The sequence below is a fragment of the Danio rerio genome, chromosome 7 (genome assembly GCF_052040795.2).
Source record: "Danio rerio strain M-AB ecotype USA chromosome 7, GRCz13ab, whole genome shotgun sequence".
NCBI lineage: Eukaryota > Metazoa > Chordata > Actinopteri > Cypriniformes > Danionidae > Danio > Danio rerio.
This window is the reverse complement of record NC_141027.1, coordinates 51493707-51512500: the sequence shown is the minus strand read 5'-3', so window position 1 is coordinate 51512500 and position 18794 is coordinate 51493707. Positions and strand designations below refer to the sequence as shown.

Below are 18794 nucleotides of genomic sequence, written 5' to 3'. Positions count from 1 at the left end.
TCGCACAACATATGGCCATTTTACCTCAATAACTTTTGGTGATGAAATATAATTGCCCATACAAAAAAAAAAGAACATATCAGTTACATTTTAGCTTATTGTGGAACCTCGCTATTTATATTGGAAGCATCAATGTCATTATGGTTAAAACACTATAGTATTTACAATAGATTACTATAGTATATTTTCATGTGTGTGTCTGACAACTCACAATCTTTAACTTTTTTTTCTAGTTTTTTTTTTTACCTTCCATTTTTTGTTAACGCTTATCATTATTCTTATTCATTTGATAAAGATATAGGTTTTCACATTCTGATTGCAATGTGTTGTAAAAAAATAAATGAGCGAGTGAAAAGAGAAGAGAAGAACCCAGTCCAGGAGACTCGGAACAAGCAGAATTCCTTTATTGAGACGTGTTGGTTAATCTGCAGTCATACAGCGTCTTTAAGTTGTCCAATGTGTCTGCAAAAGCCTACTAGAGGTCCGCAGTCTGCAAGTTCTTTCACAAGTCTCTCACAAGTCTCACACAAGTCTGCAAATAGTCTAAGATTTCATGGCTATATTGTGTTCTTAGGAGGAGGGGATATAGCTAAACAAAGTATGCAAATTAAGAGTTGTGGTCGGCAGGGTAAACTGCTTCTCAGGTCTAATCTCATCATGTTCTAGAGACAGAAACCGCCTGACCATTTGATCGAAAAGAGAAAAACAATAGACACCCCATGCTGTGAAACTGACAATTTGCATTACATTGGCTTAGCCTGTTATCAGAAAGACAAAAGGTTAATGTCCTTCCTAGCTGGGATGTTAATGAAATTATATAATTAAAACCCAGAGAATATAACTTTTCAGTTATACGTAGATTATTGTTCATTTGGAATTAGTTGATAGAAATTTATATTTCCACAGTTCCCCCTTTGAGAGTTATTTAAAAACTCTCACAAAAAAATATAAATTTGTAAGCTTTCCTAAAACCATTCAATGGCTTCTGTTTGATAACAGAAGCCCCATCTTCTAGTCATGTAACTTGAAAAGTTACAGGCACATTTAAATTATTCTGTGTCATTTCAATATCTACGTAGATGTAAGTGTAGATTTCTAAACTGTTCACACGTTTATGACAATCAGTTGTAATGTCATAAATCCTACATGATGACACAAAAAATCATGTAGTTAAACTGTAGATCTTCTGAAAGTCTATGGCTTGTGAATAGTGTTCCGTCTTTTGTGCGGTGTGTTTCTTGCGGTTCTTCTCCAGCACAGAGTTGATCTGATGACTTCCTGTCATTCCTGGATCTCCGTAGTGATGCTCTGGTTTAGAGTGTTTCTTGAGAAGATGCAGTGTTTGTGTTTACCTGCACACAAGAAAACAAGGAAACAGCAGACCAGCAGTATTCATGCATAGACTTGTATGATCATAGTTCGTGTGTCTAGTTATTCAGGTGATCGTATAGTGGTTGTGTTAAGTTGGTGATCGTATAGTGTTGTGTATTTTCTGTCTCCTAATCTTAAAGTTATGACACCTATAAAACAGTGAGGTGAGGATAAATGGGGAAAAAGGGAGTCTTCACCACAGGGTGCGGCCCCTGAAGCCTGTTGCTTTCAGTTCTGCCCTGGGCTCCTCACTGGTTTGTGTGTCCTGTTCTGTCCCTGAGTGTGGTGGGCAAACTTTAAAATGTGAGACACAAACTATCATTCAATAAATATCAGTCCTATCAGACATCATAACATTGAATGGGTAGTGATTGGAAAATGTGTTAAACACATTCAAGGCTGTAAGTGGACTTAAGCAGAGTTCCCCAATAAAAAGGAAGAAGTTTCCTTTGTGTCTTTTTACAAAGAGTCTTTCATCTTCATTGTAAATGAACTGGGACATTAAGCACTCACAGCCAAAAAATGGTTAGCATCTTTGTGGACAGCTCAATGGATTTAGTGATGAGGGGAGGGGTATGTTGAGGGCATTTAGCAAACTGTTCAGAAGTTGATTTACCCTGTTCATCTCTTTAAAGTTCTTTTTATTCTTTCTACACTCTCTCATCCAATGTCCTTTTTTACCACAGTAATGACAACAGATATTTTTCCTAAGACATTTGTGATTTGATGTCTTTTCTGTGTTGACCTTAGTGGCAGCTGCTTCAAATCTGACTCTGTCTTTGATGTAAGAGTCTCTTTCCCACAAAGCTAAACTGTTAAGATTATTTCTGAGAGTGGTGGAAGACCAGGTGATATTAAGAAATGGCAAAGCTTGTCTGTATTCAGTTGCAAGGCCATCTGACCAGATGCGGACTAGGGGTCCCTTATCATCTAGCACACTGTCCGAATTATCAGCTAATCCACTGTAAGTTATGGCGGATTGACAAAATCTCTCAGTGAATTCATTCACAGATTCATCTTTCCTTTGCACACAACAAGTCACTTTTGACCAGTCGATCTTTGGGCCAACAATGTTCTTTAGAGCTTTCAAAACACCCTCTCTCAAATCATCCTTACTGGCATGTTGTAGTTTAGAGGTCACAGTATGCTCAAAACTGTTGAATTCAGATTCAGTGAGAATTTGAGACATTAGCTGGGTGACTTCTGTTAATGACATGTCATAAAGACGCATTTTGCTGATTAGTGCTCTGCTAAACTATGAAAAATTTGTGCGTGCTGATGGTAAGCTTTGAGATAATCTGTCTATTTCTCTAGGTCCTAGTGTTCTGGAAACTGTTTGAATTTGAACAGCAGGAGGGTTGTTGTGTGAACTCTCAGTTCTCTTAGATCTTCTGGCACCACAAACCTCCACTGAACCTATAGGTAAATCATTTGCTGACTGGATGGGAATGTCTGTTTCAGAGACAGTTTGTAAGTCAGGATGTTTGTTATCAGGCTGACTAATCTCCTCAATGTCAGTTTTTGATTTCTTGAGGTTCAGTTGTTTTGTTAATGAGGTTATCTTAGCATGAAGCTCTTGGATCTGTTTTTCTAATTCTGATTTAGCTTGAGCTTGTTGTTTAGCTCGAGATAAACTGAATTCTCTGTAGCAGCAGATAATGCCTTTTACATTGTTTTTGCGAATGCATGCATCAAGCACTTTCTTGCATTCATCTAATGTCCAAACATCATCTGGGTCAATGCTAAATTTCTTTGTCAAATTTAGTCTGACTGACTCTGTTATTGAGTCCATGTGCTGTCGTAGCAGCGATTTGAAATCCTGATCTGACAATAAAGGAGTTTTTAAACTACCTTTTTCAGTTGTAGTGATCAGTCTTGTATTCTGTCTGAACATTTTGTGAGCTTATTATCACAAAGTAAAAATACTAAAACTTTTCAGATGAAAGTGTAGTAATTTCTTCTCTGGCGAAACAGAGGGTAACAATATTAGCACATGTTGCTAAAACTTCCTGCCTGAACAAGAGATAACATAAATTAGCTTGTATAGCTAAACTTAAACTTCTCTGGTTGAACAGAGGGAAAACAAATAAAAGAAAAGAAAATAGCGCATAAGGCTTTACTTCTCTGAAGAGAGGATAAACTTTTTAGAAGAAAATAGCACGTAAGGCTTTACTTCTCTGTCTGAACAGAGGATAAACTGTTACTTCTCTATTGAAATAGAGAATAACTTTTTGTTAAACAAACCCTGCAGCAGTTTGTTAACTTTTCTCTAATGGAGCAGAGAATAACCATGTGTATAGACTGGTCTGTATGGTTCTTTTGATACAGTGAAACTCACCAAATCGAGGTTGAGCTGAAAAGATTCAGTCTGGAGTGATCTGGGGCCTCATGTACGAAGACTTGCGTGGAAATCTTACTATAACATTGCGTACGCACAAAGCTGTAAATGTGCGTACACAGAAAAAATTTCAGATGTATGAAACACTGCGTACGCCGAATCTCACGCATATTCTTTTGTACATCCGAATGAACGTGAAACTGAGCGCAACATGCACGAGCGCAAAACCCCTCCCTGCCTCCTCCCCCGTATGAATATGCTAATGACTATGCTAATGGGAAAACCCAACGAAAAAGCAACGGCAAAATCAAACAAAAAGAGAAACTTTGAACAGAATGTGAATTGGAGGTGCTGCTTTCGGAGGTAGACCAGAGAAAAGCGGTGTTATTTGCAAGTTTGTTCTCCGGAATTAACAACAAAAGAAAAAAATAGAGTGGGAGAGTTTAGCTGATACGGTTAACACAGTTGGGTCTGAACATCGCACTGAGTGCATTTAAAAAAGAAATAGTGTGGTTTATAACTGAAAAATGTTGCAGCACTCGCAACAGTCTCAGTGGCGCACCTCATAAGAAGCATATGGTCATGTACTGACACGTTCAAGCACAAACTCGGTTCGAATCCAGCGTCTGATGAATTCTTTCTTCTTTTTTTTCCCGCTACATATCAGATTTTGCCCACTATTTATCACGAGAAAGACAAGTAGGAATCATTAATAAGTTTGTGCATCATATTTTATTTGCACATTTATTGAATGGAAATGTTTCTTATTCACGCATGCAAATTTATCTTCAGATAGTGTCTTTATAGCAATGTGCGTGCAGTAGATAGCTCAGATTACATTGGGAAAACAGGCGACCGCTGCAAATTGTGCTTTAATGTTTAGCTGGTCAACTGTATGGTATGGAAACCTTATATACCTGCTAGATGAACCCGTCTCATACAGCTGCCATTGCAAGGCTCAGACACTTTGTAGAGAAGAATTTAACACAACTGCCTCTAGGAGTCGCCATTGGAAATATAACAGACACGCACAAAAAATGTGCGTACGCCTGCCAGAAAGCTGCCGTGAACCTGCGCACATTCCCACGTTCAGTTCATTGTTAGTAAATCCAAACGTGAGCGATTCTGAGCGTGAAACCTGGCGTACGCAAAGTTTTTGTGCGTACGCAGCGTTGATACATGAGGCCCCTGATCTTTGTATTCAGGTAGCTTCAATGTTCAGGGTTGCAGTCAGCAAATAGTTGAGAATTTGTGACGTCCGCTGAGTGACTTCAAATTGCTTTTGAGCTGAAGATTCCGTCTGAAGAAGTTTCCTTGATCTTGAAGGTTCAAGTTGAATTTCAGGTAGATTTCAGTCTTTTGTAGCAAATTGTTGAGAATTTGACGATTTCAAGCTCTATCCGGCTCACGGCACCAAGTTGTTGTAAAAAAATAAATGAGCGAGTGAAAAGAGAAGAGAAGAACCCAGTCCAGGAGACTCGGAACAAGCAGAATTCCTTTATTGAGACGTGTTGGTTAATCTGCAGTCATACAGCGTCTTTAAGTTGTCCAATGTGTCTGCAAAAGCCTACTAGAGGTCCGCAGTCTGCAAGTTCTTTCACAAGTCTCTCACAAGTCTCACACAAGTCTGCAAATAGTCTAAGATTTCATGGCTATATTGTGTTCTTAGGAGGAGGGGATATAGCAAAACAAAGTATGCAAATTAAGAGTTGTGGTCGGCAGGGTAAACTGCTTCTCAGGTCTAATCTCATCATGTTCTGGAGACAGAAACCGCCTGACCATTTGATCGAAAAGAGAAAAACAATAGACACCCCATGCTGTGAAACAGACAATTTGCATTACATTGGCTTAGCCTGTTATCAGAAAGACAAAAGGTTAATGTCCTTCCTAGCTGGGATGTTAATGAAATTATATAATTAAAACCCAGAGAATATAACTTTTCAGTTATACGTAGATTATTGTTCATTTGGAATTAGTTGATAGAAATTTATATTTCCACAAATGTCTAATAATTAAATGAAATATTCTTAAGAATAAAATATTATTTGTTTTTTGGAAGAGTATATCTGCATTATGATGCAATATATTGTCGTTCTGGCAATATATAATTAATGGCATAAAATATATTATAATATCAATAACATATAGATAATTTATCTCAATATATTTTGGTGCAATATATCGTACAGCAAAAAAAAGATATCATGACAGGCCTAGATGTGGGTGTCTGTTGTTCTGTACTGACTCGATAGATGCAGAGAATAGTGTCAAACTGTTGTGTGTGTATATGGCCTATCCTGTTGCAAAAGACATTAATAGTTTAAATGTTGATGTCTGTTCTGTCGAATTTTTTTTTTTTTTAATGTTGAAAATTCCAGTCTACAGTTTGACGAAGTGACTTTTATTGACATTTTGGTCATTTAAAATTGTATAATATATAGGAAATGACATATAAAGAAATAAGTCTGCAAAATAACAGAAAATGTACTGGGAGCTTATTACCAGGTTTTGGTACCATAATTTACAACCCCAACCCAAACAATATATAACATTAAACTATAAAAAATGTCTTCAAACTTTTCAACATCAAAAGCATTTGGAGAATGAATCAAGGTCCCAAGCTGTCAATTTACAGATATGTTTTAATGTGTTGTAAAATGCATCTTATTTGAAAAAAAACTGACTATGCTGTTTCCCACCGGTCACTACTTTGACCATATATAAAATCTAATTTCACAAACATATCAAAAAGAGTTTTGTTTTAAGGTGGTCTAAGAGTTAATACAGCAGTGTTGTGCAGTGTGAAACTGTGTTGTGGTGTATCCCAGCGCTCAGTTGCATCCTCCGGGAAGAAGGCGCTACTACGATACTGTCAGGCTAAGCTCTCCTCAGGGTCCTGCTATCCCTCTGGTGTCTGGGTAAACGGGGCTGGTTCTGAATCCTAGGCAACATCCATATGTTTCCCCGCGGAGCTCAGCTGGACTGGGTCAGGAACATGGGTCAGTGCTGTCCTCTTAATCCCACGCTCTCCCCATCCTGGATCTGAGCCTGTGCTCTTCCTCTGGGAGGATTTCTAGAAAGGCATTCGTCCTGACTTAAGTGTGATCCAAAAGCGATAGGCTTTCGTTGAGGAATCTCTCCGTTTTTGGTGGTCTGCCTGATGCCAGTTTAAAGACATCTGTTTTGGACGTTGCCTTTGACCACAGGTCAGCTTTAAATAACAATGTTTACGAAGCTCTCTCTAGCAGCTTTTACCAAGACTGCTTTTCTTAGGAGTTATTCACTTCATGGTACTTTTTTGTTTATGCTCTCTATATATTTTAAGCACTCTAGACATAAATAAGAACGATTTGAATTGCAAATGAAGTTTCCATCCATTCGGAGAACTGTTATAGCGTTTTCCTGTTTTCCAAACTTGGCCTCTCCAGCCCACTGGACAATGGCATGGGACATAACCTTTTTTTAAATAATTGTTTTAAGTATGCCAACACTCAGAAAATGATTTTTGAACTCATGATTTCAAACTACTTTATTAAAATAAGCTGACACAACACAATTCAGAATTTTTTTAGGGAGGACAACTTCAATCCATTTAAATTTGTTACCTTGACTTAATTGATTAGTGATGGGACAACATGAATGGATTGTGTGGAACCCTGCACATCTACAGTGTACATCACTTCTGTTTTTTTTTTTTTTTCAAATATACTGTAGTGAATTGTATAGTGTTTCGACTTTGTACATTTAAATCATTCATTCATTTATTTTAACAGCATCGGGTGTGGTTGATTTGGCTTGTGAGAGCTTGGGTGGAAGGTGACTGATTGTTCCTTCTCCACATGCCCAGGCTCCTTTTGCAACAATTTTAGTGACAGTCTGTTCTCATCATCAGGGGCCTCATGTACGAAGACTTGTGTGGAAATCTTACTAAAACATTGCGTACGCACTAGGGATGGGAAGATTAATCGATATGTATCGATACGCGGTCATGCGCGTGCACGATGCGAGTGCATCGGTTGAGCAGCAGAGGATGAATGAAATTTTGGAAGCAAATCGAGATGCATCGGTTTTTGCGAGATGCATCGGTTTTTCCAAGATACAGCTTATATTTTTAATATAGAATGTATTTTTTATTTATTAACAAGTGTTGTCAACCTGTTTTTGGCGCATAATTTAATCGACCTACTTAAAGTAAGCCTAACGGATTTGCGGATGTGTACACTTACACTACAACTGTATCAGGTGTGCGGATGAAGCTACTAGTGCGCCCTCAGAAAGCGCGAGAAGCAAAACAAACATTTTATTCCCCACTGAGTTTTAAATCTAAAGTATGGCAACATTATGGATTTAAGGATGGACGACATGACAGGACAGATGCAATTTGCAAAAGTGTGCCGCGCATCTGTAAAATACGCGGGCAGTACGACTAATCTGAAATCTCACTAGAAGCGGCACCACGGTGTTGTTGTGAAAGCTCCATCTTCCAGTGGACCTCTATTCTGCCGCCCTATGCGCGGATATAACTGAGGACGCGCCGGTGTCGCGGACCTCTATTCTGCCGCCCTATGCGCGGATATAACTGAGGACGCGCAGGTGTCGCGGACCTCTATTCTTCCGCCCTATGCGCGGATATAACTGAGGACGCGGGTGTCGCGGACCTCTATTCTGCCACCCTATGCGCGGATATAACTGAGGACGCGCAGGTGTCGCGGACCTCTATTCTTCCGCCCTATGCGCGGATATAACTGAGGACGCGGGTGTCGCGGACCTCTATTCTGCCACCCTATGCGCGGATATAACTGAGGACGCGCCGGTGTCGCGGACCTCTAATCTGCCGCCCTATGCGCGGATATAACTGAGGACGCGCGGGTGTCGCAGACCTCTATTCTTCCGCCCTATGCGCGGATATAACTGAGGACGCGGGTGTCGCGGACCTCTATTCTGCCACCCTATGCGCGGATATAACTGAGGACAAGCGGGCGCTGATGGAGGTGTCGCGGACATAACTGAGGATGCGGGTGGTAAGAGGGGGTGTTGCGGACGCCGCCCTCTCTATACTGTCGCCCTAGGCGGCCGCCTAGGTCGCCTCTATGGACGTGCCGGCCCTGTTCATCTGCAAAGATATTCAGCCTAGTGTCACGGAGAACGAAGGTTTTGAACACCTCCTTCTGTTAATTTGTATTTAATTATAATAATAATAATAATAATAATAATAATAATAAAAATAATGGGTGTCACGGTGGCACAGTGGGTAGTTTGACCACCTCACAGCAAGAAGATTGCTGGTTTGTTATATTTTTATTAGCCTGTTGTTTACAGTGACAGTGATGTTTCAAAGCAGCATAACACTGCTAGTTCACGACCTTAAGTTTTGAATATTCAGTGGCACAATATATCTTTGTAAAACTTGTTTTCATAGTGGAAAAGTTAAATCACAATTCTTGTTGTGCAATGCTAAACCTTTATGTTGAAAGAGTGCAAATATATATATATTTTAATATATATTGCACTTATACATTCTGTTTATCTTGAAAATACTTCAATAATATGTGCTATAGGTTCTAAAATGGCCCTCTACTGTAAACTGACACTCTGGCTCTGAGAGAAAAGCCAGTTTGTAAAAAAAGTCATGGTTTTGCTTGGTTTATAAATAATCAATCAAACTCATTCAATGGCACAGCATCCTCTTTCACATAATCTCATAAACTTGATCTAATTAGTTAGTGCTGAATTATCGCATTGTATCGTGATATGGGTGTAAATCGTATCGTGTCGCATCGCAATATGTCACAAATGTATCGCTAATATATCGGATCGTATTCTTTGTATCGAGATGCGTATCGGATCGGCATTATAGCTTAGATGCCCAACCCTAGTACGCACAAAGCTGTAAATGTGCCTACGCAGAAAAAAATTCAGATGTATGAAACACTGCGTACGCCGAATCTCACGCATATTCTTTTGTACATCCGAATGAACAGGAAACTGAGCGCAACATGCACGAGCACAAAACCCCTCCCTGCCTCCTCCTCCGTATGAATATGCTAATGAATCTACTTTGGCAAAACCCAACGAAAAAGCAATAGCAAAAGCAAGCAAAAAGAGAAACTTTGAACTGAATGTGAATTGGAGGAGCTGCTTTCGGAGGTAGACCTGTAAGTTTGTTCTCCGGAATTAACAACAAAAGAAAAAAATAGAGTGGGAGAGTTTAGCTGATGCGGTCAACACAGTTGGGTCTGAACATCGCACTGAGTGAATTAAAAAAAAGAAATAGTGTGATTTATAGGTGTAAAATGTTGCAGTATCCTTCACAGTCTCAGTGGCGCAGCTCGTATGACGCATGTCAACATGTTTTGACACGTCCGAGCATGAACTCTGTTCGAATACAGCGTCTTATGAACTTTTTCTTCTTTTTTCCCCTGCTACATATCAGATTTTGCCAAATATTTATCACGAGAAAGACAAGTAGGAATCATTAATAAGTTTGTGCATCATATTTTATTTGCACATTTATTGAATGGAAATGTTTCTGATTCACGTATGTGAATTCATCTTCAGATAGTGTCTTTATAGCAATGTGCGTGCCGTGCAGTAGATAGCTCAGATTACATTGGGAAAACAGGCGACCGCTGCAAATTGCGCTTTAATGTTTAGCTGGTCAACTGTATAGTATGGAAACCTTATATACCTGCTAGATGAACCCGTCTCATACAGCTGCCATTGCAAGGCTCAGACACTTTGTAGAGAGCAATTTAACACAACTGCCTCTAGGAGTCGCCAATGAAAATAAAACAGACACGCACAAAAAATGTGCATACGCCAGCCATAAAGCTGGCGTGGAGCTGCGCACATTCCCACGTTCAGTTCATCGTTAGTAAATCCAAACGTGAGCGATTCTGAGCGTGAAACCTGGCGTACACAAAGTTTTTGTGCGTACGCAGCGTTGATACATGAGGCCCCTGATGTTTTGCCTTCAGTCCATTCAATTGAAAAAAAAAGCAAGATTGCGTTGTCAATTTTGATATACGCTCTATGGGTCTGCGTCAAAACAGTGTTTTTTTTTTTTTTGGTTGATTGTTTGTTGCTTTAAATTCAAATGAGCTGGTGCTCCTGAACCAGAGAACTAAGCTTTAAGCACCAATACTTTGGCTTACCGCCAATTACAAACAGGACAGTATCTCACACTATGAAAACGTCATTAGCATGGTTCCGCCATATATGTTTGAATCAGAATTAACTTAATTTTTTTTTTTTTTTTTTAACAACGACATTCCTGTTCGCAGTCATCAGTGAAAACAGACAGAGACAATGCTTGCTTTAGCATTGTCAGAATTACAGACTGCAAAGACTTTCTGAAAGGCAATTCGGAAAACAAATGCATGATATTTCTACTCTGTCTAGAGCATGCGTTCACATATGAAGCATTGGTGTTGATCCCTTTATAAATCTTTAAGCAACTCCATTTAACGAACACTTGTTTTTGGGGCAGTTTCTTTGTTTTTTGTTTTTTTTATACATTTCTCTTAAATAATAAATTGAACTACTGCATTATCAACAGCTCAGATAGAGGGAGTTTATTGGTGCATCCCAAAAAGCAACGTACATTTGCAGTGTAATGCATCTGTAGCGTGGACATTGTATATCTCCAGCAGCCATTGTTAGAAACCTTTTTTTTTTGTATATTTTTTTTTTTTTTTTTGAGTGTCAAGGTTTTTACCATTTATAGGCTGACAGTTTTCAGACTATAGCCACACAATTGTGTTTAAACATCTATATTACAACCACCATGGGTTAATATAAAATTATGATTTTAGCATAGCAGGTAACAGATCAGGGATATTATAGTTAACTAAAACCACACTGAATTTGATTTATTTTATTTATTTATTTTTTGCCAAACTGTTCCAAACAATTTATTTGGGCTGAATAAAAAAATATATTATTTATATATATATATATATATATATATATATATATATATATATATATATATATATATATATATATATATATATATATATATATATATATATATATATATATTTGTTTAACTTAATCTGTTTGTTTAAATTCAAATAATTGAATTAAATTCAAATTAATCGTTTCCAACCACTTACCTTAAAGAAATAATTAGTAAATCCAATTAATAATTTTTTCAGTGCATAAATCTAAAACCAATTTAGTTACCTGAAATAAAAATAAACATTAGCTGAAGAAACAAGTGATTTAAAATCCATTTGGCATCTTGCTGAAAAAGTTCTAATTTGCATTTAAAGTAATAAAAATAATTACAATAAAAATAAATGAACTGGATAAACCTGTACAGACACATTTTATAAAATTAATAAAAATGAGAAAAGCAAAATTGCTAAAACATATGAATGCATATAAAAGCTGTATAGAAGTGTCTTGAAAAATATCTAGTCAAATATTATTTACTGTCATCATGGCAAAGATAAAATAAATCAGCTATTAGAAATAAGTTATTAAAACTATTATGTTTAGAAATGTGCTTAAATCCATTATCCATTAAATCTCCATTAAACAGAAATTGGGGGAAAAAATAAACAAGGGAGCTAATAATTCTGACTTCAACTGTATGTACAAACAATTCCACACGGTCTTATTTCAGCAGTATTAACATGTTTTACATTTACACAGTGCATGAGTCAAATAAAGCCTATTGCCCTCCCTTAAAATATTTATCCACGTACAGTACGTACAGAAATAGTAAAGGTCCAGGTTCCCTCTCATCAAATATTTATTACATCACATATTTATTATACATTGACATATTATACATTTAAACATTTATTATTCTACACGTTACCTCCCTTATATCTCTTAACGGTTTAAAACTACTCTTGAGCCTACACTATGATAACGGTACATATCGCACAAATGTAAATAGCCATTCCTAAACCATGCTAAAGTATGGATCGTCACCCACCTTCATAATAAAAAATGTAATTTTTGTGGAAATCCTATATCCTTGATCAACTTTAGAGTGTGAAGCGGTAGAATGATGGCCCACAAGACAATAAACAGCTGCTGTAAATGGTAAATGCTGGCACAGTTTTCAAAGAGGTAGTGAAAACTAGCGGATCTGACTCCAGTGCTCCGGCCGGAAGTATCGATATGCAACTATCACTCTACTGGATGTGCGTTCGACCGTCCGAGAAAAAGGCCTATGATCCTCAAATAACACTTGAAAGCATTATTAATTCATAATTCATCAATCCATTTTTGAATGCATTTTGAACTCAACTCACAGAGAACTCTTTAGCATGAGTGGCATGAGAAGCTATACCCAAACACATTTCAAAACAGACCAGCTTTACACTGAAGAAAACACACTTTCTGCAGTATCTACTTTTCTTTTTGCCTGCATTTGAGGCTGCAGTGTATTGAAGCAGCATTACATCACCCTAGTGTGGTCTGGCAGGCTGTAGCAGCAGAGCGGCCTGTAGGAAATCTGTTTATTATTTCTCTTTATTGTCTTGGTGATAGGAATATATTAACCCTCTTAGCGGGAGCCAGTTTCCCTGTTCTGGCAGACAGCAGCAATCTCCGGCTACATCTGCTGGGCTGTTACACATGGAAGTTAGTAAACGGGAATCATCATACATGCGCGTCTTGCATTGTGCTCTTTGACACACTTGCCATATGCTGTTACTATAGCTGTGAATAATGGCACCACTGAGTTATGATATCATTGGTTGCTTTGACAGACACAAATAACTTGTTAGTCTTTTGTTTTTCAAACTGAAGTTTAAACAGGGTGGCACGGTGGCTCAGTGGTTAACACTGTTGCTTAACAGCAAGAAGGTTGCTGGTTTGAGTCCCGGATGGGTCAGCTGACATTTCTGTGTGGAGTTTGCATGTTCTCCCTATATTGACGTGGGTTTCCCCCACAAGTCCAAACACATGCGCTATAGGTGAACTAGTTAAGCCAAATTGGCCGTAGTGTATGTGTGCAAGTGTGAATGAGTTTCCCAGTACTGGGTTGCGGATGGAAAGGCATCCGCTATGTAAAGCATTTGCAGGAATAGTTGGTGTATCATTCCACTGTGGTGACACTTGATAAATAAGGGACTAACCTGAAGGAAAATGATTGAATGAAGTTTAAACACTGGGGTCGGCAAATAACTATTTTATTAATTTATAAGTTATTCATAGCAGTATAGGGCTGGGTGGTGTGTTGAGTTTGTATCATATATCTGTGTATTTGTATGAACTCTAAAATATGAGGCAATACCATTTACATTGATGCACAATAGTGTAGGAGCGCATCTGAAAAACTGTAGAGGACATGGAGTGAGCTGCTGCAGGGGAAAGTGCATAATTCAGTTTGTCCTAAATATGAGTCATGCTTTATATTAAGAGCTTGAAAATAACGCGTGAGATACTGTTAACACATTTTTGAAGTGGCAGATGCTCTGACAGATGCATGTGCTGCTGCAGACACACTACTTGTGCTGTTTCAATGTGGTAGAGGTGTGGTTTTTCCACAGTGCGTAAATTATACAGTATTTCACATGTCTATCATTCATCTGTACGTTTTAGGAAGCCTTGAAGCTATTATTTCTGCTTTAAAAAGTATGTTTTCCTTTTTAGAAACAGCTTTTTTGAAAACTTAATTTACTACTACAGTTGAAGGCAAAATTATTAACCCTCCTGTGAAATTGATTATTTTTAAAATATTTACCAAGTGCAAGACCAATGACATTTCCCACAGTTTTCACTATTATATTTTATTTCTACAGAGAGCCTGTTTTTGGGGGGCTGGAGTGAAAGCATTTTTTAAATATTTTATAGTCATGTTTAGGGTGGATATTATTAACAGGACTTGTCTAAGTAACCTAATTATTCAGCATTTTAACTGCACTTTAAGCTGAAAATCAGTATTTTCTAAAATGTTAAGTACTGACATAATGACAAAGGCAAAAATAATTAGTTATTAGAAATTACTTATTAAACTGTAATGTTTAAAAATCTTAAAGGGCCATAAAACCCCCCTCTTTTGATACACATAACCACATTTGTTATATCATTACAAAGATAATCATGCTTAAACACTACATAAAGAAGACTTCTCTCCTCCTGAATTCCCGGGATAACTGTGCAGCAGGTCTCCTGCCCTGTCTATTCCAACCATTAGCCCTGCTGGTAATCTGGAGATTTTAAACATAGGCAAACACAGCAGCACGGATATAGGCGATGTGTCTGAATGGTAATAAACTCAACTGATAAAAGAAAAAGTCAGCCATTCTAAAATTCTCGTACTGCGATTTCGACACAAATCTTTGTTGCAAACCAACAGCTTTGACACAGTGACGTTAATCAAGTTATGTGCTATGACATGTAAAACAGGATCATGAAAGAAACATTCAAAAAGCAACTCATGTAAACACCTTAATGTTATTATTCTCTTAATTAGATTAAGGCAAATAATTCGATTACTGATGTCCATATAAACGTAATCACTGGGTCTCGCTGCTTGGCAGGTCTGTCTTGCTTTCGGAAAGCACGTGCTCTCACTAATAATTAAGAAGCAGGGTCTTCTCATAGGATAATAAAACTCAGCTATGAATAATAATGAGAAATCGAGATGTCATCACTGGACAGGCAGATCAGTGCTACATCACCAATTTTGATCCTGCCCCAAAAAAGATTTTAAACCCGGAAGATGAAATTAGCTGACAAAAATTATCCAGTTTCTCCCTCCATTAAAGATAACAGTTGCTAACATTGTATTAACTGATGCTCAACACACACACACATCTGTTAAAATCTCAAGAAAAAGTACTCCAGGTTTTTTGAAACTTGAAACCGCACTTAGGAAATAATAAAAAAAAAAACTAAAATTTTACTGATAAATTTGCCACTGTGATTTAGCTTATCAGTTTATTCACTCTATTTGTTTTCATATCCATTAATATGCGCAGCATTTTTTAGGACAACATCAGGCATAATCGAAAAAAAGTCAAACAAATACAGATTTTGTTAATCCAAATAAAACATTAAAAAGATTTTGCCTCACTGTTTTTCACATTCTTCATAGTATTATGGAGTATTTGATTTCTCACGCAGCATCTAGTTTCCACCAGAATGGTTAGCATTTTTTTCAAGCCTGGGATCTCTTTTCTGAAAAGCAGTCAATGAGCAGTATGTACTTGCCTTGCTACACTGAGCTTCTGAAGTGTGCACATAAACACCGTGGGCCATAGTGAAGGATTTACGCAGCTGACTCTTTTAGGTTTGAATTTCATTTAAAATATTTCCAGATTCACACTATATACATACTATATATACTTTTTTGGTCAGGAAGTAAGTTAAATTCAAAGGTGGTAGTACCCACTCAAGCAGTATGCAATATTGGATAGACTGTAGAGTCTAGGCTTATGATGGTAACATTTTCTTGTTGTGATTAATGACTGAATCTTTTATCATGATCTGCAGTATTATCATATTATCGACCTAAGTTGCAAAAAGATTCCGTTTGAACAGGTATAACAGGCCAAAAATTGTTTAGTGTATTGTTTCATTGTAAATGAATTTATGAAGGTTTTAATCCAATTAAATTGCAAAATCATGATAAAAATTATTAGGTAACACTTTACATAAAGCCTTGTTAGTTAATGTTACTAAATGCATTAAAATCAACAATGAGCAAATTTATTAGCTATGGAGTTAAAGTTGGTTAAAAATATACAACTGAATTAATATAATTAGACCCTCACGGAATCTGCGCATGCAGTAATTAGCAGATTTCCACAGATTTTTAGCCTATCAAGTCTATTTATTTAGTTGTGTGTAAATATGTATAAAAATTGTTTTAATTAATTTCAGTAATATTATTGATTAATATGAAAATGTTCATAAGATTTATTTACAATACAGTTTGTAAAGTAATATCTTCTGTCTATAGTAGATATATTATATGAGAGACTTGCGGTGTTTACCAAATAAGTGGATCTAATAGAATTTGCATTGTAAATATTAAACAAAAGTAAAAAAATAAAAATTATTCAATATATCAAGTTTTTAGTTACGATACACCCAAAATCAATTCGCATGAATCCACAGATTTTTACAATACTCTGCACAGAAATAGCAAAAAATATCCAGAGTGTGCCTGGCCCTAGTTATAAGGCATCAGCTATGAAAAAACACCTAAGGTGTAGTTAATGTTGGTTAGTTTAACTAAATTCATGACGAAAACAAAGTTAACAAATGGTACCTTTTTGTAAAGCGTTTAACGAACAACAGCCCCATAAATAGTTACAGAAATATCAGTCAATATTTTAGCATTTATCAGATTAACATGTGAAAAAGTGAATGTTTGTAAATAGACGGTCTATTAAGTTTTCAATCTTTTGATGCTGTGATAAACAAAACTGCAAATACAGTCTGAATGTTTTTAAAAGAAACACTATCGTGATATTTTGAAGTATAATATCATGATATACAGTTGAAGTCAGAATTATTAGCCCCTCTTTGAATTTAATTTTTTAAAATATTTCCCAAATGGTGTTTAACAGAGCAAGGAAATTTTCCCAGTATGTCTGATAATATTTTTTTAAAGTCTTATTTGTTTTATTTCGGCTAGTGTAAAAGCAGTTTTCAGTTTTTAAACACCATTTTAAGGTCAAAATATTAGCCCCTTTGAGCTATATTTTTTCAATAGTCTACAGAACCCTAACCTGCCTAACCTAATTAACCTAGTTAAGCCTTTAAATGTCATTTTAAGCTGTATAGAAGTGTCTTGAAAAATCTAGTCAAATATTATTTACTGTCATCATGACAAAGATAAAATAAATTCGTTATCAGAAATGAGTTATTAAAACTGTTCTGTTTAGAAATGTGTTGGAAAAAAATAATCTCTCCGTTAAACGGAAATTGGGGAAAGAAATAAACAGGGGAGCTAATAATTCAGGGGGCAAATAATTCTGACTTTTGCTGCAAGTATAACATCAACATATAAAAAGTCAGCTTGTATATTATTGCAGTATATTGAATATCTACAAATGTTTAGTCTTTTATTTTACTTTGATCTACTTGGCAACCACCTCTAACACACTAGCATTTGCACAGCTCCATGTTCCATGGTCAAGAACTGCTTGCTTTTTCTTTAGTATTTTAGAGTCTGTCTATTATTGGTTCAAAGAGTAAACGCTGGCTCCATCGGTGACCTCTTTTAAGGTCACAGAGCTGTAGTTGTAGTCTCTGAACGGCTCTGTCTGTCATGAAGATTAAAGCTTTTATTTGTGTGGATTGTGTTTGCGGTCTTTGAGATGGATTTGTTTATTTGCTGGAGTCTGTATCTTGATTGCCTGCTGTGTGTGTGTGTGTGTGGTTGCTCTGCTGCGTGTTTCTTTTGGTTCATTAACTGTTGAAGATATTATAGCACTTTTGTTTGCTCCCAGACCTGACAGCCCCACTCTAATTGAAGCAGTAGATCAGCGCTGCACACGGTTTTAAACTAACCTGGGGGAATAGGCTCTGATTTCTGCGGCTCTGTTTATGTTTTCCTGAAGGTGTCACAGAGGAATTTTCCCTCTTCTCTTTTATATATCTCTTTCTCTCTCACCCTCTCTGTCTCTGGCTTGCTCATCCTGCTGTACTAACCACTGAGCCAGGGCCACAGGCTCGGTACAGTAGTGAGTAACACGTGACTCTTTCCATTTCTAAAGGGAGCAACTGCCATGGACCGAAGAGAAACGACCTGGATTTAGATTAATATCACAGCTTAACAGGTGACCTTTGACTTTCAAATTCCTCTCTCACAGATCTCCTCTGGACCTCTTTTGTTTTGTTTTCCTGTTGTCATTTCTTGCAGATCTCCTTTATTATCTTCTTTCTTATGGTTTAGATCTTTATGTACCAATCAAATCTTCGAATACAAGCAAAATGATTTCAAGCGAATCCGGGTTTTTGTTTTCTAACTAATACTTCACTGTACCAAACTAATCCAAATCAGGGATCTTTATTTCTACTAATCCGTTTTTTTCCATCCCATCCCCACACGCATCATTGTGTTGTAGTACCTTAAATTTCTGCTCTACAAATAGCAGCAACAGCA

The 18794-nt window shown here is 37.0% G+C and overlaps 1 protein-coding gene across 11 annotated transcripts in view; it reads left to right on the top strand.

Moving 5' to 3' along the window:
- crtc3 (CREB regulated transcription coactivator 3) overlaps positions 1 to 18794 on the top strand; it is a 100398-nt gene that overhangs the window by 38836 nt on the left and 42768 nt on the right. For 6 of the 11 annotated variants that reach the window (XR_015496164.1, XM_087261825.1, XM_087261826.1 and 3 more), the window contains one exon: positions 18406 to 18468. The exons of the other annotated variants lie outside the window; for them this stretch is intronic. Coding sequence is in view for 5 of the 6 variants with exons in the window: in XM_087261825.1 (XP_087117951.1) it covers positions 18406 to 18468 (63 nt within the window). In the remaining variant the exon portion in view is untranslated. The remainder of the gene's footprint in view (positions 1 to 18405; positions 18469 to 18794) is intronic. 11 annotated transcript variants of the gene reach the window in all.